General features: G+C 47.7%; 10 protein-coding genes across 10 annotated transcripts; 3 read left to right on the plus strand and 7 right to left on the minus strand.

Annotated features, from left to right (window-relative positions):
- Nucleotides 1-1,217: 1,217 nt before the first annotated feature.
- On the plus strand, nucleotides 1,218-2,003 carry FSST1_002079 (HNH endonuclease; the record flags this gene model as incomplete). Its single annotated transcript, XM_083228032.1, has 1 exon — nucleotides 1,218-2,003. The coding sequence occupies one exon, from the start codon at nucleotides 1,218-1,220 to the stop codon at nucleotides 2,001-2,003; it is 786 nt and encodes a 261-aa protein (XP_083092261.1).
- A 159-nt stretch (nucleotides 2,004-2,162) lies between these two features.
- FSST1_002080 (uncharacterized protein) lies at nucleotides 2,163-2,582 on the minus strand (the record flags this gene model as incomplete). The annotated part of the gene is made up of 1 exon (XM_083228033.1): nucleotides 2,163-2,582. One exon carries the CDS (start codon nucleotides 2,580-2,582, stop codon nucleotides 2,163-2,165), a length of 420 nt encoding a protein of 139 aa, XP_083092262.1.
- A 1,591-nt stretch (nucleotides 2,583-4,173) lies between these two features.
- Nucleotides 4,174-5,175, minus strand: FSST1_002081 (uncharacterized protein; the record flags this gene model as incomplete). Its single annotated transcript, XM_083228034.1, has 1 exon — nucleotides 4,174-5,175. The coding sequence occupies one exon, from the start codon at nucleotides 5,173-5,175 to the stop codon at nucleotides 4,174-4,176; it is 1,002 nt and encodes a 333-aa protein (XP_083092263.1).
- A 482-nt stretch (nucleotides 5,176-5,657) lies between these two features.
- FSST1_002082 (snoRNA-binding rRNA-processing protein NOP14) lies at nucleotides 5,658-8,419 on the minus strand (the record flags this gene model as incomplete). Its single annotated transcript, XM_083228035.1, has 2 exons — nucleotides 5,658-8,078; nucleotides 8,129-8,419. The coding sequence occupies 2 exons, from the start codon at nucleotides 8,417-8,419 to the stop codon at nucleotides 5,658-5,660; spliced, it is 2,712 nt and encodes a 903-aa protein (XP_083092264.1).
- A 513-nt stretch (nucleotides 8,420-8,932) lies between these two features.
- Nucleotides 8,933-9,977, plus strand: FSST1_002083 (uncharacterized protein; the record flags this gene model as incomplete). Its single annotated transcript, XM_083228036.1, has 2 exons — nucleotides 8,933-9,317; nucleotides 9,364-9,977. 2 exons carry the CDS (start codon nucleotides 8,933-8,935, stop codon nucleotides 9,975-9,977), a joined length of 999 nt encoding a protein of 332 aa, XP_083092265.1.
- A 495-nt stretch (nucleotides 9,978-10,472) lies between these two features.
- Nucleotides 10,473-11,477, minus strand: FSST1_002084 (uncharacterized protein; the record flags this gene model as incomplete). Its single annotated transcript, XM_083228037.1, has 2 exons — nucleotides 10,473-10,539; nucleotides 10,726-11,477. 2 exons carry the CDS (start codon nucleotides 11,475-11,477, stop codon nucleotides 10,473-10,475), a joined length of 819 nt encoding a protein of 272 aa, XP_083092266.1.
- Nucleotides 11,478-11,684: 207 nt separating this feature from the next.
- FSST1_002085 (uncharacterized protein) lies at nucleotides 11,685-12,767 on the minus strand (the record flags this gene model as incomplete). Its single annotated transcript, XM_083228038.1, has 2 exons — nucleotides 11,685-12,292; nucleotides 12,422-12,767. The coding sequence occupies 2 exons, from the start codon at nucleotides 12,765-12,767 to the stop codon at nucleotides 11,685-11,687; spliced, it is 954 nt and encodes a 317-aa protein (XP_083092267.1).
- Nucleotides 12,768-12,821: 54 nt separating this feature from the next.
- On the minus strand, nucleotides 12,822-13,148 carry FSST1_002086 (uncharacterized protein; the record flags this gene model as incomplete). Its single annotated transcript, XM_083228039.1, has 1 exon — nucleotides 12,822-13,148. One exon carries the CDS (start codon nucleotides 13,146-13,148, stop codon nucleotides 12,822-12,824), a length of 327 nt encoding a protein of 108 aa, XP_083092268.1.
- Nucleotides 13,149-13,596: 448 nt separating this feature from the next.
- On the minus strand, nucleotides 13,597-16,033 carry FSST1_002087 (rab-GTPase-TBC domain-containing protein; the record flags this gene model as incomplete). The annotated part of the gene is made up of 6 exons (XM_083228040.1): nucleotides 13,597-14,786; nucleotides 14,851-14,993; nucleotides 15,044-15,576; nucleotides 15,627-15,788; nucleotides 15,840-15,957; nucleotides 16,011-16,033. 6 exons carry the CDS (start codon nucleotides 16,031-16,033, stop codon nucleotides 13,597-13,599), a joined length of 2,169 nt encoding a protein of 722 aa, XP_083092269.1.
- A 467-nt stretch (nucleotides 16,034-16,500) lies between these two features.
- On the plus strand, nucleotides 16,501-18,501 carry FSST1_002088 (uncharacterized protein; the record flags this gene model as incomplete). The annotated part of the gene is made up of 1 exon (XM_083228042.1): nucleotides 16,501-18,501. One exon carries the CDS (start codon nucleotides 16,501-16,503, stop codon nucleotides 18,499-18,501), a length of 2,001 nt encoding a protein of 666 aa, XP_083092270.1.
- Between the last annotated feature and the right edge of the window lie 1,593 nt (nucleotides 18,502-20,094).

Raw genomic sequence — 20,094 nt, forward strand, 5'->3', positions numbered from 1 at the left:
TCTCCTAAAATAACCTTGATTTCCTAAAAATGCGCACAAGCACTTCTTGTTACATTAAGTTGGTATTGTTTATGACATATGAATCCCGTGATTTTTCTTTGTTCCTTTCTAGAATATCGTGACTTGGCGGGCCGACTTTGTAATATCTGGGGCCTCATACAAAGTAGTACTATATCCACTTCTTTACCCTGTCACTTTGTGGATATCCTAGATACCAACGTGCCATCAGTAGCGGTATGCATCTGGTACATAGTACCATCTGTCAAGCAGACTTGTAGCATATTCTCTATTGTTCTAGTCTAGTGTGTTTCTTTAACTTGATAAAAAATCCAAATGTTGATCTCTCCCTCTTGTTGCTATGACTTTGATCAAACAATCTTTGACCCTTTGCGTGGGGTGTCAAGGTTGATAACAAGCTTAGCTGTTAGTTTCTCTCACAAGATGTAAAACTGCTTGGGGCATTATTGCTGGTCTGAAGATCTTGTCGATCGCCGAAACGCAGGGTCGTCAATCATCTGCCGTGTTGCTAAATGTGATCAGTAGGGGTGAATGGCAGTGTCATGTTCGCCTCACATATTCATTCATTCACTCGTGCTTCTTCTTGGTCAGCTATGTATGACATGGCAGCACAGTCATAGATATTGACCACGTGTGACTTAGCACAGCAACTTGTGATGATCCTGCACTTATTGGCGCTTCAATAATATACTCATCCCACACCGTTCGTTTCATTCGGTGATGGCATTCATGCCCGGAGAGTCACTCGGCTCGGCTCGGACTTGTTTTGATCTCGGCGCTACGAATGACAACAGCAAGACGGTAAGGACGTCTAGAATCGCCCATCTCCTTAATTCAAAACCCTTCTTTGGGGCCAGGGCATTCAAAGGGATATTCATGGTCGCGATGGTTTCATATCGAGGAAATCCAATCACTTACACCGAATGACTCAGCCGGCTTACTAGTCGAAATAAAAACCACAGTTGAGTTCAGCTTCAACACTCAAACATGTCTTCCATATTCGAAAACATTCTCTGAATTCTAATAAACTTTACATTAAATGATAGATTTTGTAAAACAATTCCCTTAATACATGAACAGTCGTGAAATCAATTACGTCACTAAATTAAACCTATTTCACCTTTCGCCTGGTTTGTAACACAGCAAATAACACTCTACGCATTGCACAGCAGAAGTAGCCAAAAGGTATACACACGGCAATGTCAACCAACGGAATCCCCGAAAACTATGCCCTCTTCAGGGATTGTTTATCTACTACCCTTCTCCAACCTGCTCCCTCGACCCCGGACCCGCCCAAACGCCGTCGGCGCCGCAAGAACTCGGCCGCTGCTCCAGCCACTGCAACATCCACTCCGGCTCCGAACCTGGAGAGGGACGCCGAAGAGCTGGCCGATTTTGTGGATTACCTGGCTACAGAGATATTTGAGAACCTCCCGGATGGGCTGCAGACCTTGGAATATCGAACCTGGAGGGACGATGAGGCGTTACAGGAACAGTACTCACTGCCTCTCACAAAAGAGAGTCTCTCCATGTTGAACCTGCCACCATCTGTTGTTGAAACATTAACAACTTACAACCTTATCTCTGCCGATCCAGACACTACATCGTATCTCCCGCCCTCTCCCGAAGTATTTCTACTCCCCATCATAACCTCGTACATCACTCCCCTGATCGAGCCACCTCCCGCTACACGTTCCACTCGTGCTGACGCCTGCGAGCTTTGTGCTCGATCATGGGTTCCTCTGTCATATCATCATCTCATCCCGAGATTCGTGCACGAAAAGGCCGTCAAGCGAGGTTGGCACCGCAAGGAAGATCTACAGAATGTAGCCTGGCTGTGTGGTGCGTGTCATCGCTTTGTGCATAACTTTAAGGCTCACGAGGAGCTCGCTCGGGACTACTACACTGTTGATCTGTTACTCGAGGAGGAAGAGGTTCAACGATGGGCTGCATGGGTTGGAAAGTTGCGATGGAAAGGAAGGTAGTTTCGGTTATTCCATATCGGTCTTTGAATATTCATGCTAGATCAACCAAGCATACAATGAAAAGGAACATAACTATTGCTATCAATACTGTATTAATACCCTTGTCCTAGACAGACTCTCTTTCGTCCTAGCACTCCTTAGACTTCGCGATGACCTCGTTTACCAACCAAAGCGACCCTGGTATTGAAACCAGAACCCACCCCATAATGATGTACCCAAACTGCGAGAGTGAACACCATATGGATCCTCATCCTCACTTGGATCCCAGAAGGGAATTGCACGACTCCAAGTATCCTCCCAAACTTGACATGCATTCCAGGTACGCGATTCCTCAAAGATACCATCAAGGTATACCCACGGAAGCCAAGACCAATACTCCTGTATTCCTAATTGGAAGCCTGGGGATTCTGTCGTAAAGAAAATAGCGGGATAGTCTGACTCCCTCATATCCAGGTATGTCGTTAAGATGAATTCTGTTGACTCTTCAATGTTCATATCCTGGAGGTTTGTCAACATTTTCAAGCCGTGAGAAGCAAGGTAATGGAGGTGGTTGGGAAATTTTGCCCGCTTGTACTTCATTAAGTTAAAAAAAACTCTTTCCCAAGTATTTTCGAGGGTTGTCGATTACCCGCTTTGCATCTTCACCAAGCTCTGACATAATGCAAAATGCTGAGAGCGAGAACTTGTGCAATTCGGGTGACGCAGTATCGCAGGTTGAGATAAAAACCTGCTCTATTTTGTGTTCGACCTCTTCAGTCTTTAGGAAAGAGAAGCCTCATTCCTGTCTGATATAGCGCAAGTGTGCTGCGCGGACGAAGGAGGGAAAATCCAGGCCGCCTCCGAATCGATCTGACATGCGGGTGACAAAGCATTTGCAATTTTCGGAGAAACAACTCAGGGCGGCTGGGTATGCCTTGACAAGTTGTAGAAGGCCTAAGCCGCAATGCCCCATTATTCGGAGTAGAAGCTCGCTCGGAAGATCCTGAATGCCGACCATGGTTCTGATATCTGATGTGATGAGAAGGTTGGTTAGTATGTTCGGGGGGAGATTTTGGAACAGGAGGGGAAATGCCACTTATTATATACTATACATAGAATCTCTATTGACATAAGGTTTTGTTATTAAACTCTTCAACTTCTGTGTTACTGCGCGGATAATAAACACTATTTGATGTATACTTTCAGTATGTGATGTTAAGTTCTAATTTATGATTCTTGAGTAAAGTTTAGATGGTGTGTTTGTTGCAACTAAAGCTTGAAGGTTTACGGCAACACAAAAGCTCTGTAGACGGACACTGATCAACGAAGTGTAGCCACTGTTTTCCGTACGTTGGTGCACATATCTTTATGGAAAGGGTTATGAACATGACCAATCGTTGTAGTCTTCTGTATCTCATTATTCTTAGTCGCCAGAGCTCTTCTCTACCGAATACAAGAAGCTATCAGCAGTGTGGTTAAGACTCGTATTTTGTGTCTCGCTCAAATAGCCCTTGATTCTGACACATGTTGAGTAAAATTCCAGGCAAGAGTTGCTTTAATAATAGAAATCGAATCGTACCTTCTTGCATAGTTACACTTCGTTAAGGTTTGTTAATATGAGCTGCCTATTTATGGCGTATACTTTGCGATAATCCAAGATACCGTATACCTACAAAACCTCGGTTGAGTTAACCCTAGCCGTCATCATCTCTCCCGAGGCAATACAATACTGCAAAGATAATAATAAAAAAGCACAATACTTATTATAAGCTTTGAGTTATCATTGATCAATGACTCTGAAAAAATGACTAGCTAAGACGATATCGTATCCTATGTTAAAACTATTTTAACTCTAATACCATTCCTTGGTCCAACGCGTCAGCTAATACCTATCATCAATTTGTTGAGATGACTCGATCATCGTTGAGAAAAGTATTGTATCACATGCGATTAGTTAGCAAGTATTTTGTTGAGATGTCCCCGAGACGACGACGTCCGTTCCAGGGTAGGCAAGCCAGTGGATAAGACACAATTGGCTTGCACTTTGCGGTGCATACCAGGGCGATGATGCATATGCTTCTTAAAGCAAAGTTGTATTATATGTAGTTTGCTTGCAGCTTGATATTGTTCACCGAGTCAGGTCTGTGGTTGTATGCATATCTACACATTGAACTGTAGCGCCCTCATCAGATCAATCATGATCCTCCTCGGTCAACCCAGGGCAACCCTCCATCTCAGTATCAGGATACACCATCTTGCACCAAAAACAATACTGATGCTTCTCCCTTAGGTATTCCAAGACCGTCTTCAACCTCTCCCCAATCTCAATCTCGTTGAACTGATTCAACTCCTCGTCCTCTTCATCCAAATCCTCAGCCGTAGCATACACAGTCTGTCTCTTACCCAAAGCCCTCTTGTCGTCTTCGTCCTCCTGGTCATCCTCATACGTAGGTAGTCTCGATAGTGATTGTTCAAGATCGTATCGCATACGCCTGTCTCGCTCGGCTTCTTCTCTGTGTCTCACAAGGCCACGATACAGAAGCGGTATTGATTTGAGAGGGCGCGAGGATATTGGTGTTGCCTTGCCAGATTTATCGTTTGTTTTTGATGCTTGTTCTCCAGAGCCAGCGAGTTCTGTCTTTTCATCATCCATTCTCTCTGCCATACGCTGAGCCGCAAAGAACTGCTTCTCCAGCCTCGCGTCTTCGCGCTCTTTCCGTACGCGATCGCGATACTCATCGGGATCTATCTTGGCGGCTTTGATATCTCTTTCTTCAGCCGCTTCTCTGATCTTTCGCTTTTTCTCATTATCCAAGCCAATGCCTCCGCGGTCGTCTTTGACGCTGACTTTGATTGGCTCCGTCCGGCCCGGAGCAGCACCTTCATCTGTCTTCTTTCCCAGACCGCCGCCTGTGAATCCCATCTTTGCCATCATGGCAAAACCTTTGCTCTTTTTGGCCTTTGCATCATCCAGAAGTGAAGTGGAGAGAGCCTTCTCGCGAGCAATTTCCTCCTCTTCCGCAATCTGCTCTTTGGATTTGATGTTTCCTCGTGCGCGCGATTCACGCTTAAGTCGTTGCGTGCGCTGCAGTGATGTCTCTTTGGCGGATACAGGGTCGTCAAAGGACATGTTCATGTAGTCATCTTCGTCCTCATCTGGCGCACCCGCACCATTCTTTTGTTCATTACTCATGATCCAGATCGCTTTTATGAGTTGTGTTGTTTGAGAGACGTGAGTTAGAGATGAAATTAGTGTTGTCGATTGTTACTTGTGATGATTAAAGATTCTTGTTCATGTATGGAAACTGTTCCCCAGTATGATTGCAGTAGGCTCCACTAATTTTCAAGCTCAAGCCTGGGCTAGGTTAGTACTACGTATCTGTATCTTTTGCTGTAGACATGCCAGAGAATAAAAGTTATACATGTGCTTCCACCTAACATCTAACAAGGTGTATACACCGCATGATCCAAAATTAACTGATCATCGTCACCAATAAACTTCATGGCTACGTGCAAGACAGCTCTAGATCCATGAATCTTAAATCAACAGCCTCGAACGGGGTTTGTACGTTCTTCCAGCTTCAAGTCTACCACGAACGATCATAAAAGATACACAAATGAATATATGAATAAGTATATGGTATCCTACGCCTATGCCTATGCCGCCATGTCCATTTACCTGTTCTTGGCCTTCTTTCTCGCAGACTTCTCTCTCTCGTACATATTCGACTCGCGGCCCTCCTCGCTCTGAATCTCGGCAACGAGGCGCTTGTACTTCTTTTCGTAAGCCTCGTCCTTCGCCTTCTTGACGCGCAGCTTCTCCCGCGCCATAAAGTTGGCGTCCTTGCGAAGCTCCCGCAGAGCACCCTTGCGCTCCCTCTTGTGCTCCTTCTGGAGCTTGGCCAACTCTGCACGCTCGCGGTCTGGGTCGTAGTGCTTGTCTGGGTCGAACGTCTCCTCGAACTTGGGGATAAAAGTCTTGATTGCCAGGGGCCGGTGGTGGTGGAGTTCCACATTGCGACGCGATAGCTGGGCAACCTGGAGCATACGGTCCAACTTGACCAGCAACTTCTCAACCCTCTCGTTCAAAGCGGCAGGAAGTTGGGGTCGGCAAGTCTTGCCGTTGAGATGCTTAAGAACGTTTTTAGCCTGGCCGAAAGTCTCCAGGAATGCACTCTTTCCAGTCCACAAATCCGCGGCCGCCTCCAAGATAGACGCTGTGGTGTCGATAATGGCAACCTTACTGGCAGTGACTTCAGACTTCTTTGACTCTCCATCGATACAGTCCGAGAAATTTGGTTTCCGAACCTTGGTCTTGTTTGCACCCTCGGCGCGGGCACCAGCGGGAGCGCTGTGGATGGGAAAGTTTCCGAGTTGCTTGGAAGAAGCCGCAGGCGCCAAAGCACAGAGGGTGTTCAGAGAGAAGTTGATAACCTCAGGAACATAACGCCTTGCAAGCTTCTGGTAGCTGATAGCAAGGGTTGAGAGATAGGCGCCGACGGCATAGTGTGCCAGACTTTGTGGTACCTTTTGACCCAGGTATCGTGTAATTGTCAACACAGCAGGGGTGACAACCTGGTGGAAGTGATCGGAAGTGGGGAAAACGGTACCAACAGCAGTCAGCAGAACGAGGTCTCCAGGTCCCAATTCCAATGGTCTTGATGTGCTAATCTCCTCAATGTTGTGACTGAACTGCTTGCCAATCTCAAGAGGAAACATCTTTGAAAGAGAGTGGATATGTCGGACAATGCTTTCAAGCACAGTAAAGGGAGCAGAAGTTGCGGGGTCCCAAGGCGAACCGATATAGTCGACTAGAGATGTAGCAAAGTTACCGAGTTTCTCCTTGTTCTTACTGTTGAGCTTGGGGTGGTAGAGGGCACGGATTCTTTGAACGATAGTAGGGAAGGTCTTGGTCGGGTATGGAGCCAGAGTGGCTTTCAGCTCATCGCAAGTCTGGGGGCACGTGAAGGTATAAGGAAGACCCTGCTCATCACCTTTCTGAATCGCCGAGGCCTTTGTGGTCGAATCGGCATCGAATACAGGATTTCGGCTCTCTTCCTCGTTGAGAAGACCCTTGGTGAAATCATCCTCCTCCGCTTCCTCGTCAGATCCATCCTCCATCGATTCATCGTCACTGTCGTCGAGTGGCTCCACGTCAGATCCGCTGGCCACAAGATCATCGTCGATGATGAAATCATCTTCATCGTCGAATCCAAGTTCGGTGGCTGTAGGTCGAGCACGGATACCGCTACCAAGACCGAAACCGTCTTCGTCGTCCAGGTCCATCTCGACTTGTTCAGGCTTCTTGCCCTTGTTGTTGACTTCTTCATCCTCACTATCGCTGACTGACTCTCCTCGCATGCGCTTCTGGCGTTTTTCTTCGAGTTCCTTCAACCTCTGAGACTCTTCTTCAGCCTTTTCCTCCTCGGTCTTGGTACGGTCCGCAGGCTGAGCCCTCTTATCCTGAGCAAGCTTCTTTACTTGGAGATCGAAATTCTTCTCGAAAGCATCGCGGTCAACACCTGCAATTTTGGATACGGCGGCAGGATCAGCCTGGGGCTTGCCATCTGGCCGAATGTGGTGTAGCATGTACTGGATGGTTTGGAGCTCCTTGTCGATTTCTTCTCGAAGGTCTTCGTCCTCTTCCTTCGCAGCCTGGCGCTCGTATTTGTAGTGTTTGGACTTGGCGATAACTTCCTCCATCACCTCCTTCTTCGTCTTTTTTCGTTCAGGTTCGTCATTCTCGGCATCTTCTCTATCGCTCCCCTCCGCCGCCAATGCACGAATACGCTTCAGTCTTTGTCGCTCACGTACTGAACCATCACTGTCATAATCCTCCTCCAGGTCGTCTTCCTTAAAATCGTCCTTAGCATCAAAACTAAGGGACTTGCCCATATGTGTCAAGCCCTCTGATGGTTCGTCATCTTCCAGATCGAACATGGAGTTCTTCTTGTGACTTCTCTGCTTCTCTCGGGCAAATCTTTCCAGCATCTTGTCTTCTGGTGCCATCGTGGGATCGTTTTCACCGAATCGACGATCGATAATTCCACCGACCTTGTTTCGACGCTGCATTTCAACCAGGAGTGTTTGTCGACGCTATCATATTCATTAGTTGGCTGCTTCGTAGTAGTAGCTATGCGACTTACCCTCTCTTCGCTAGCTGCCTTGGCCTGACCAGGTCGTCCTTTGATGCTTCCAGCAGTCAAAGTAGGTCGGTTACTGGTGACCTCGAATTTGGGACCCTTGGCATGCTTCAGATCAAAAGGATTGAACTGCTCGCGGATGCCTTCCAGAACAACTCCTCGCTGGAGTCTCTTGTCATTGCGAGAGCGCTCATCCTGAGCGTTGCGTCGCTTTTGCTTTTTCGATTGCTGAGGGCCAACAATTCCCTGCTCTTTGAGGGACGCCTTGAGGCGCTTGAGCTGTGAGCCGGCCATAGCGATGAAATATGCTGATGGTGGTGTTCGACTTGCGCTCTGCGACCATGGATTTTTGCGATAGAAAAAAAAGTACAGTCTTATCGTTATCAGATGTGGAGCTAAAATGAGGTGGGTCCAAAGTGGCATAATTAGAACATAGATAATTCCTTGAAAAGACAATACATGACATACATCTACTGGTTAAGAAGACAAGTTACATAGTACAGAAAACTAGCATAATGGGTCTTATACCTTGAGATAGCACCATATACACGTTGGTAAATATCAGAATATAAGATTAAAAGGCTGAAGTGCAGTTCCCTACAACTGTGTTCCTGAGTAAGGTACCTATCATTGGCGTGCGAATCGCTATCGACGGGAAGTCTAACCCGATTCCATGCCCTCGAGGCGGTAAAAGCCTGCAGAATAACTTACGTCAGGAGCTCTGGGGTATCCAGCTTAAGCTGCCGCGCTCTTGATCCTTCATTTCTTTAGGAAGCATGAACTCAACAAAAAAAGTTATTAGTCAAAATGGGATGGGCTGACAACCTCCTCAAGTTTACCCGTGATGAGCGAGTGGTTCTTTTGACGTTGGGTCTCGCTACTTTTGGTGTCGTTAGTACCGTCTTCACTGCACTCACAATCATTCGCGACGACAATGAGATTCCCCCACTACAGCCAAAGACACAATACATCACCCAGGACACCGAAGATTCGTTACACCTTGAAACTCTTGAGAAGCTACTGGACCACCCGAACTATTCAATTAGAGAGGTCGCGATCAAAATTCTATGTGATCGAGCTGTCAACGATCCTGAGACAACTCATTCACTTCTTTTCGGCATCACTCGACCAGACTACGATGAGAGGATGCGATGTTTGAGAGCAATGGCCCTTCTTACTGGGCAAACTATTGGTAAGACTATTCATACTTAACAGAAAAACTCGGCTAATATCCTCAGGTTTGGACGGTCTCTCTAAATTGAACAACCCCAAGGCCTATTCTGCCCTGGTCAGATCTTTGGAGTTGAGTTTAGACGATGTCGAACGACCCAATCTCACTGACAGTCATTGGGACGAGTACTACCTCCGCGATATGGCCGAGAGGTTTTGCCTCATGTTCATCTTGGAACTCGTTAACAAGTACGGCGCCAGCATGCTGATCAAGGCGCGCTTCGTTGAAAAATGGCTAGCAAAGCAAGACTGGGGCGCTACCCCTGAAGAGAGACGCCGCAGTTTCAAGGACTACATGGCCCTCAAGGTGAATAGAATTGTCGAGATTGTCGATCGAATCAAGGAGTCAAGGCGAGGTCTCCGGGCTTTAGAGAAGGCAGGGCTATTGGACAAGGAAAACTCTAGAAGAAGGATTCGAGAGTTGCCGGACCTCATAATGGAGATCGAAGAGGAGGCAGGAAACGTGTCGCTTGTGGAACAACAACCAACGCGCACAAGGGAACATTCTGCCGAAGAGCAACGACTGCGACGGCAACATCGAGAGGCAATGGTCCTCAATGACGGAACTCGACCATTGGCGCGCGAAGATATTATTGAGAGAGAACATACTTCACCAGCATAAGCGGTGAGAATAGATACCCAATATCATAACGATAAGCGTACGTTATATATACTGTGAACTGAGTTGCTGGTTTACAATACAGACAGCTGCAATGAAGCTTAATGAATGATATCGCCTTAAACTTAGGCTATATTTTGTCGATGACCACCCAAAATAGCTATGACATGATAAAAGGCAGAAATAACAGCACAGTTTCATAGAACATCTTCAATGCTGGCTGAAACTTAGTCTTTCATGTTGGACGGCTCCTTGTGATTCCTGTTACTACATACCTCTTTATTTTGTATCAGTCAGAGGGCTCGGTGGACGAATGTTTCTTACTCTTATACGATCTGTATGTCACAGATAGAGGCATGTGCTAGAAAGAACTTACATGTTCACTTACTTAATAATAGCAGAAAGAAATTCCTCGACGAATGCTATCGCTCCCTCCACTCCACGCCAGCAATTGAGTACTGCTACCTCAAGTTTCATGTTGCTTCAGAGCGGCTTATTTCAAGGACGCGCATCTACCTGATGCGCATGCATATTTGTCTTCCTCTCGAGCCGCTCCTCCAGGTTGCTTGGATTCTGTGCGGTCCCAGGCTCTTAGGCGACACCTTTTTTAGCAGCTAGGCATGGAAGAGTTATCTCCCTTTGGCATAGATCGCTACGAAGGGCATTGATTTGTGAGTCTTCAATTCGAGAAAGGGGCCGTTGGTGTTCACCGCGTCGATCTTTTTGGCCCTTGTGCTCCTCCAGCTCTGACATTTCTACGACTCTATCAGCCCAAAGGTTGAAATCATCGCTCAAACCGAGAAGACTCAGAAATGATCCCAGAGCGCTGATATCGCAACGACCTGATGGTTGGCATTGTAGTACTGTGTTCAAAAACACTGGCCATGCCTCAAGGGGAGCTATGTCAGCGAATTTAAAAAGAGCTATCGTGAGCTGACCCCAACGCACAATCAGTTCCGGATCCAGTGTACCCTCGAGGAAACGAAACTCGACGGTCGCGTTGTACTCTGTGTCAACGGCAGAATCGAAGTCGCACTTGCTTAAACTGATGCAGCACTTGCCTATGTCAGGTTTCAGGAGCCTCTGAAGACGTCTTCCGGTATTAGCCATCCACAACTTCTTCAAAGCGCCCAGAAGGCGAGGGTTTGAACCCGGGTGAAGAGGTATATACAGCCAAAAGTCAGGTGTAACCTGTAGACGCGCCCCTTTCTCATAATTTTCGTGTAATGGCGACCATTCCCCCATAATAGGTCTCGACCACAGCCTTTCCTTTCTAACAGGGTGGCAAAGGCTGAAGATCATGCTTTCTGCACAAGCCATAAGAACAACGACTTTACGCAACAGGTGCAAAGGTAGCTTCTCATTACCTTTGGCAATGTGAATGTGGAAGCCGCATGAATTGGGCACAAACAGTCTGAAGTTGTTTCGCAGGATGCTCAAAACATCGACAACGTTCTCCCAGTCCGTTGGTATATCTGCCAGAACAGGGCTTACTACTTCCATCCCATCCACTCCCGCGTAACCTGCCCAGCCTTCCCAGTTGGTAAGAGAGTAATCAGGCAAAACAGTCCATACCTAATAAACGGGATCGACGCCAGGAATAGGGACAATACCATGTTTGGCAAGGTTAATTCGCCAATCGGGTGTGCCAGGGGGCACTTGTGACCATGCCAAAGCCAACCGCCCTTTAATTCCAATCATTTCTGCTATTTAGCCAGCTCTTTTGTTGGTAGAACCGTCGCCAATTTGTCTGTCATCCTCGGGAGAGGGATCAATCAGTAGGCTGGGTTGACTACTGATATCTGGCTCAATTGGTGTGTAGAATTCAAGCTCAATTCCAAGAGAATATTTGCCGTTTACAGAGCTGCTAGGTGCAAATCGCCTTTCGTAAACTGGAAAAGGGGAATCTTCCCGGAACGGCAGGATAGATGAACCATTGAAGCTGGTATAAGAGCTGGAAACTCGTGAAAAAGCCTGCCCGTCGGAGTACCAATACTGCAAATCCGGCATTCGGGAGTTCTTTGGCGTTGATTTGTGGTAATCGACAAGCTTCTGTAGGCCAACCTCGTGGAGGCGGCGGGAGAGAACAGAGCTGCATCTGAGCCCAGGGTTCGACTCGTGAACCGAAATACCGGTCTCCCTCATGCTGGGCTGAATGACACCTACGCAAAAGGAAATCCAGTGTTTGATCCCAGTAAAGTCGAGAGTTCTGCAATGCTGGTTGAACCAAATAGCCATCTCGCCAGACTTACCACAAGGTCGAAGGCTATAAGCAGGCGATGCTTGAGGATAACGTTGGAAGTCATGAATTGTAACATCTAGACGAGGGGTGAGTTCGCCAACAGAGTCAGCATCGAGTATCATTCAACACCATTGGTATACTCTTCTTCTCTCAATTCTCCAGGGGTGGACGAGAAGTTGCAGTGGGCATCGATTGGGAGACAGACGGTTATCCCAGGGATCCGAAATTTCAACGGCGAAATCCAGTTGCGTCTTTAGACAAAGCGGAGAGCTCCTGACAAGATTGCTGTACTGCAGACCCAGAGAATAGATCGAATTAGGGCCACAGTGACGAGGATGAACGTCACCCAAGAGAGGGTCCATCGTCCAAATCAAGGCTACAATGACCTTCATTTGGTCAAGAGTGACAATATACTTGTGCAAATATACAGCGATCTTGAGGCGGGTCTCCGAATTTGGTACAGTGAGATACTCCTTGTTGAGAATGGCCAAGATCTTCTTCAACTGCTTTTGCAGGTCCAGTCTTCTAGCTTGGAGCTTGGGAGATGTCATCTTGAGGCCGATCCATTCACATCTGTCAGCCTGACATTCTTGGATGTGTCCATCCTATTCAACTGTCCAGGCGGAAAGTGAAACGGTAGATCGTATATCTTGTCGAGGGTCTCCCAGGGTTTCCAGAGGAGTTTGGCCGCCCAGTCTGGCTTCAAGCTTTTCAATAGCCCATTGCGCTCGAACGAGGTATTCTCGCTTCAGATGTAGATAGATGTCAGCGTTTGCCGGAATTCTATCAAAAGAATTGGGAGGTGATGGGATCGGTTGGCCTGTTTGTTGCATACCTTTGTGGTCTGTATGTTCTTCTGAGCTTCCCGGCCAGTGGGAAACGGCGATAAGAAAACCAAGTTGCGCTTGGAAGTGCAGTGGCAGTAAGTCCATGGTGGCAATTGAGTGGTTGTATTCGTGGTATTCTTCGGTTATCTTGGCAAGTTCTAAAGCTGTAATAAAAAACGGTGCTTTTTTGTGCTGCTTAATGTTAAAAACATGCGACAGATTGATAAGTTAGAGTTGGTGAGTTATATAGTAGCCACAAGAATTGTGTATCCAGTGACCTATTCCTTGTTCGCATCCTTAGTCCCAATCATTACCATGCTTATAGTCTGCATAGCAAGTTCAACTGAAAAGCAGAACAATGACCCCTTTCAGCCGGCCACGTCTTTGGTCAATAACCCGTTGTTCTTATCATGCCACTCGCTTGTTCAAGCAAGTGAATTTGGACAGGGGCTTGTGTCTATTTGTTGTATATAGACGTGTGGAAATATATGTGCTCTAGTTATGGGATCAACTGGTTTATGCTCTTAGTGAGATCTCGATGTCTGATCCGCCTCTATTCTTTATCCTTGTCATCGTGTTTGGTTTCCTTCAACTTCTTAATAGGTTCCAAGCCAAATATCTCATCCGAATTCGACGGATTGCGGTTCTCAGTAACCTCGCCAAATAAGAAAGCGTTCTTTTCACGGCTGGCGCTATTCGATATTTTCTTTTTGTGCTGTGGCGGCGGTGACTTGTTTGATGATACCATGGGCTTTGGAGTTCCAGACTCGTCTGGCTCTAACATCCATGAAAAGGATGATTGTGCCAGTGTTGATCGAGTAGGAACAGGGCCCGGGCGTGAGGGGGCTAAAGACCGTGCAGATTTACTGTCGTCAGTCGTGACTACTTCGATTCGATTAGAGCCCGGGGTTTGCACTGATTCTCCCTTGGGGGCTGGCTTCGGTTCAGATATTTGCAGACTGGAAACGTCCAATTCTGTGGGTGCCGCTGGTACTGGCTCCGGCTGGACAATTGTCGTTTCAGCCACGACCACTTCCTTGGGAGTCTCCTCAAGTGGTGGTGAATGTAGAACCGGAACCTCCATCGAAGAGTCATCTAAGTATATCTTGACGAATTGCACTTTTGCCGCTGCGACTTCAATAAGCTCTAGGCTTTTAACCTTGTCTTCCAGACTGGAGGCAGATATTGCTTTGAGGCTGTTCACCGTCTCGTCAAGCATGGCTGACAAATGCTGGTTCCGGGCTTCTAATGCTGCCAAACTCCTAGCTGCTTCTCCCTCGCCCATCAAGGGCTGCGGCGATCGGGGCGCGGACCGAGCCTCGTTTATGTTACGTTTGATTTCACCCATAGCATCTCTGACGGCCTGGTTGATACCCAGCTTTTCGCCTCTTTCATAGACACCCTTGGCTCCCTTGGCGGCCCCCTGAAACAGCGCTTCCATACCGCCCTGTTGCTGAACGAATCGCGAAGGTGATATCACCTGCGACCTAGAGCCCGGAATTTTCTGTTTGAATGAATTGAAGCTGCGAAAGCTCGGAGTACCAGTTCTTGAGGTTTGAGGTGGTGAAGATACTTCAGGCATCCTTCTGGTATATTTCATAATGAGAGATGAGCCACCCGATTCATCGAGATGATCTCGGAGATACAATGCATCGTCAACAAAGGTATGAGGACCGTGGGCGTCTGATGGAGGTGGGTATCTAAGGAGTAGCTGAAGACAGACAGAATAATCAGCCTCCAATACTAGAAAGTATGTTAGCTTTAGGATTTTTGGAGTCCTTGAATTAGAATGTGTTAGAGAACTTACGCTGCCATCGGATTCTTATTAGCATGGCAACACAAATAAGATCAATAAGTTCCAGAGTCGGGTCGACGGCAAAAATGGTGTCCCAGAGTACCAAGAACTGCTCAAAGGGGTATTCTCTACTGAAGAGTAATCGAACCCACCGACTATTCGACGTTAGTGGCTAGCAAATTATGATCGAGCACCATAGACTTACATCAGGAAAATTTGTGGTAAGATCTCGATGTTAGTAAGGTGGGTAGCCAGTTCAGGATCGACTTTGTGCAAACAGACTTCATGGATAAATTTACTTCGTTCCACGATGGCAGAACTTTGTTCTGGAAATTTTGAAGGCCGTAATGAGGTTCCTGGTGTCGTTGCGGTGTCCGTGACTTCGTAGAACGATTGAGCACGCTCCATCAGTTTGGAGAATAAAATGAAGGCATCGTGCTCGACGAACGAGTGATCGAGAGTTTTGGCAAGGGCATCATCAGAAGGAATATCTTCTGGTAAGGTCGAGGGATCCACGGAATCCTGCTCGATGACATGTAGAATGGGTGCAAGCAGCTCGTGCATACCCTGTCGGTAACCTCCTCGCTCGGGGTTCAGTTTGCAATACATGAAGAGGATATCCAAGATAGTCGCTTGGGTCTGTTCCTCGTGGTAGGATGCCTCATCGGGTAATCGCTGGACATCTTGCTGTATTTCAGCGCGAATAATCTCATCTTGACGAATAGTGTTCCATGGCGACTTGTTTGGGTCAGTTCATTGTCCATTCTTAGAATATGCAGACACCTTACGTTTGGGTCTTCATTCAAAGGGTCAATATTCAGTTCCGCAAGGGCCTCTGGGTGCTTGATATACTTGAGAAAATGATTCCTTTGTTCCGTGTAAGACTGCCTCCCATCATCTAGAACCTGGGACCAGCTTAAGCCCTCAGCAGCAGTTGAGAGTAGGAAAGTCTATAGTGGCATGTCAGCTGGTGTATTCTGATGAGAGATGAAATGGCTCACCTTCCAGCAGAGAGAACGACAGCCTGATACACAAGGGCTTGATGGACCGTTTTCACGAACAGCATGACGGAGATCACCAAGGTGTGCGCCTTGAGATTGGGTTTCACGCCATCTTGACCTGCGAACAGGGTCAGCTGAATTCAACGGCTGTTGTCTGCAGGCGCAACCTACAGTGACTCTTCGAGAGGTCTCATATCGCTCAGAAACACTAACAAAGAAGCGAAATATCAAGTCAATGGATCGCGAGCGAGTACTTGGACGGTAAACTTAGTACCTAGTGAGGAATGGATGTTTGATGGCGGAGGATGAACCCGAAACCTTGATCTATCGGCGCTTCAAGTTCAATTGGGTTGCCGTCTCCGTCTTCGGCCCCACTCTTCAAGGGTGCACCCCGCCTACGGACGGACAAACTTCAGTGACCAAGCCCAGCGGCCCCAGCCTCAAAGGCCCCAAGTCGCCTGCAAGTTCAGGGGTTAACCCCCAACAAAAGGTACCTATGGAGGTGTCCATGTCATGCTTCCAAAACCTTAGTATCTACGAGCTGACGTTCAGTTCATCGAATGACACCTTTCCCTTTTGGACTCAACGCTCCTTAGGTACCTATATAAAACACATATTGTGACTCGTGATCACAGAGTGATGCCTCTTTGGGCACTACATCATGTCTGCAGATCTATTTGCCGAGTTTAATAGTCTTTCAGGTAACTCAACGCCTGCACCAACTCAACCACAGCCACAACAACAACATCATCAGCAGCAGCAGCAACAAGCACCTCTGCCGCCAAAGCCGCTGCAACGCAGCGAGACGCAGAATCTGTTTGAACTCTTGGGGAATACCAACAATGCTTCACCAGTGAACAGCCAGCCCTGGTCAGGTCTTCATTCTCAGACAAACACGCAGAACACATGGGGAAGTGCCCCCATCCCGTCGAAGCCGGCGGAGACGAATGACGACGACGACGATGGATGGGGCGATTTCGAGGTAGCTGAGCCATCGCGACCTCCAACGGTCAATGCGACTCCTGTTCAGACTCCAAGCCCTGCTCCATTCTCTGCTTCAGGTTGGGGCACAGGTGAAAGTAGTACGCCAATCTCTGCGAACACATCATCCATACCATGGCCCAAACCAAATCCAGTCTCAGCTGCTGCCGTGGCCCAACGAGCACCTGGTGTGAAGCAACAACCGCCAACTAGAATTGCAAGGGCTTCAACGATGGACCTTATGTCCAATAGTCTTGTCGATCTTGAGGCTTTGCAAAATCCTACCGGTGCCACCAAACCTCAGTCTTCGAAGCCTCAATCTCAGTCACAGGCGCAACCGCAGTCACAGTTTACGCATGGTTGGGGGCAAGGACCAGTCCATCAAGAATCCCCACATCCACGGATGAAAGCAAAGCTCAAGCCGTCTGCACAGGAGGACCCTAGCGTACTGTTTGATGCTGAAGATTTTGAACTACAGGTCGCTGAAGATGAAGACGATGATGAAGACGATGAATTCGGAGACTTTGAAAGTGTCCCCCCTCCAACTACGGTTAAACCGGCTTCCACAGCTGCTCCCATGAAGTCAACACCGGCCCCTCCATTGATGGATCTCCTTTCCTTAGATGAGCCAGCTCCGATTCCCCCCAAACAAACCAGGAAAACTCCGCCCGCCCAGCTTCTTGGGCCCCTGGCGTTTGGATCTACTGCTACAAACTATCCTCAAGCTCCGAAATCGCCCTCATTCCAGGACCGTAACCCTTTCCCAGAACTGGCCATAAAAACGCCTATTTCTGCTGAGCCAAAGGAAGTGAAGAAACCAAAAGAAGCAACTCCAGCTACAGCGTGGCCATCTTTCGAAAGCCCGATAGATCCTGAGCCAGCCAAATTCAAGGATCAAGAAGAAGAATGGGATGCCTGGGATGATTTTTCGGCCAGCGACAACAAAAAAGTAACCACCAGCACGAAAACGGCACCTGAAAGTTGGGATTGGGACGCTGTTGATGGTGTTCAACCATCGCACAGCGATTCTCAGGGGGATGCCCCTCCGCCAATTAACGTCCCACCCCCTTCGGTCATCCTCTCTGCATTCCCTGATCTCTTGAATTCCGGCACTGCTCTATTCAAGCCTGTGTCTGGTCAGAGTGCATCCATCAAGCAGCGCATTCTGTCGGACTCGAAAGCTGTGGAGTTTTTAAAGGGCTACGTTCTGTTAGCGGAAACAGCAGCGCGCGTCATTGCTGGGCGCAAACAACGATGGCATCGGGACAAGATCCTGGCCAAGAGTATGTCAATCTCAGCTGCGGGAAGTAAGGGCATGAAACTAGCAGGAGTCGACAAAACACAAGCTGCACGCGAGGATCGTGAAGCTGCTGATGTAGTAGCTGTATGGCGTCAGCAAGTTGGTCGTTTGCGATCGGCAGTTGCTGCGGCCAAGTCGGCCGATAAGGGCCTGACTCTGAAGGTTCCTGAGATTAGCGAAAACATGCAGGTGCATACAGCCAAGATGGTGCCAACAGCCCCTAAGGCTTGTATCATCTGCGGGTTGAAGAGAGAGGAGAGAGTGGCCAAAGTGGACGCTGAGGTGGAGGACAGCTTTGGGGAGTGGTGGGTTGATCACTGGGGACACAAGGCATGCAAGAACTTTTGGATAGAACATGAACAAAGGCTACGACAACGATGAGAGTCGTCGAAACGATACATCTGAGGAAGGCCTAGTACTTTCAGTACATAGCAAAAACGTCTTTGTTGGACGGCATTCAATTGAACAAGAAGTCCGAGGGCATTGTGTACACAGAACGACAGGGGTTTGGTGTTATCCAAGAGTGAGATTTGATGGCCTATGCAGTCTGCAGCAGCGTTGCTCCACAGGCTGTGACATTGTATAGCCAATCACCAGAGGCAATAGCTGCGGCCAGGTGATGTAGAGTGTCGGCGTCACTTCTTAGACGTAGTCACAGTCAAGCTGTGCCCTTTGAGTGACAATGTGTGATGAGCAAGCATTGGTCCAGGATTGTTCGTGCTGCTGAACAGCAATCGAGCCAGCACGTTATTGATTATATGCGGGGCTGGACCGTTACACGACCTCGGGCTAGGGAAAGCGGATGAAGTGGAAAGCGGCGTGATGATCAACATGTTGCTTCAGAAACTTGAGAACATGAACTTGTTGAGAATGGCTTGCCTATCCTAATTGATGTATGATCTTGATGTTAGACGAGCCAGAGCTGCAGCCTGGTGGTCAAGAAATATGAGCGTCGGCCAATACCTAAGGCTCTGATAACCAGCCCTAGGTTAGTAGGTTTGTGATTGAACGATGTACTTGATCGCGGTTAATCGAAACCCATGCGAAGTATTAGTTAAGGTCCTTTCCCCGTTGACCCTTTATTAACACAGCGTTCAATGAAACAAGATGTGCTGCAAGTCGTTCTGGACGTTAACAGAAACGAAAGTCAAACCTCCGTGGCCGCCCACTCCGGGCCGTGTGGGTGTGATAAAAGAAAAACTCCCGAATGACCAGGTTGCCAGGAATACTGGGCTTCTGCGAGCAGAACAAAAAGAATGCCAAAATCTTGAGATGGATGGTGCATGGTCGCTTGTTTCCTAGAGCGGGTTAGTGGGATATGCCAAGAGTCCTGGACATTGACATTATGTGTGTGTTACTATGTGCGACTATTGTCAGATGGAAGACAACCGGTTACAACGAGGCCATCTCAGTCCATAGGTACAATAGACAGCTGTCAGACGCGACTCTGGGTTGGTTTTGAATAAAGGAGGTACTATATACTACATAGGACTAACATAGAAAGCTGATACTACTACAACCATTGGTAGTATGCATTTGTAGGTAGGTACCTTGGTAGATATTAAATATTTGTTCAGAAACGATAGAGTAAGGTACATTCTAGGGTTGCGAGATACTACCAAGCCGGAAGGATTGCTACTTGTTTGTGTCTGCCTCATGCCGAGTTACGATCCGTTTCAATACACTTACTTCCATGTCACCCATGGAATGACTTGATATTACACCTCACTCCTGTCCTACCTGCTAGCAGTTCGATGAACGGCCTGCTCATTCTGCTTCTCAAATGTCAGGTCAGTGATATTTGCCATATCTTTAACTTGACAGGAATATTGGCGATACTATATTAAAAGAAGATGTAGACCTTGAATAAGACCACCGGCAATAACTGGCCCCAGCAACTAAGATATCCATCCACAGCTGATGTTTCTAAGCCGGGGCAAGATCCATGCAGAAGAGAAGTGGGTGTAGGGCATT

The sequence above is a fragment of the Fusarium sambucinum genome, chromosome IV (genome assembly GCF_050947815.1).
Source record: "Fusarium sambucinum isolate potato_lamoka chromosome IV, whole genome shotgun sequence".
Lineage (NCBI taxonomy): Eukaryota > Fungi > Ascomycota > Sordariomycetes > Hypocreales > Nectriaceae > Fusarium > Fusarium sambucinum.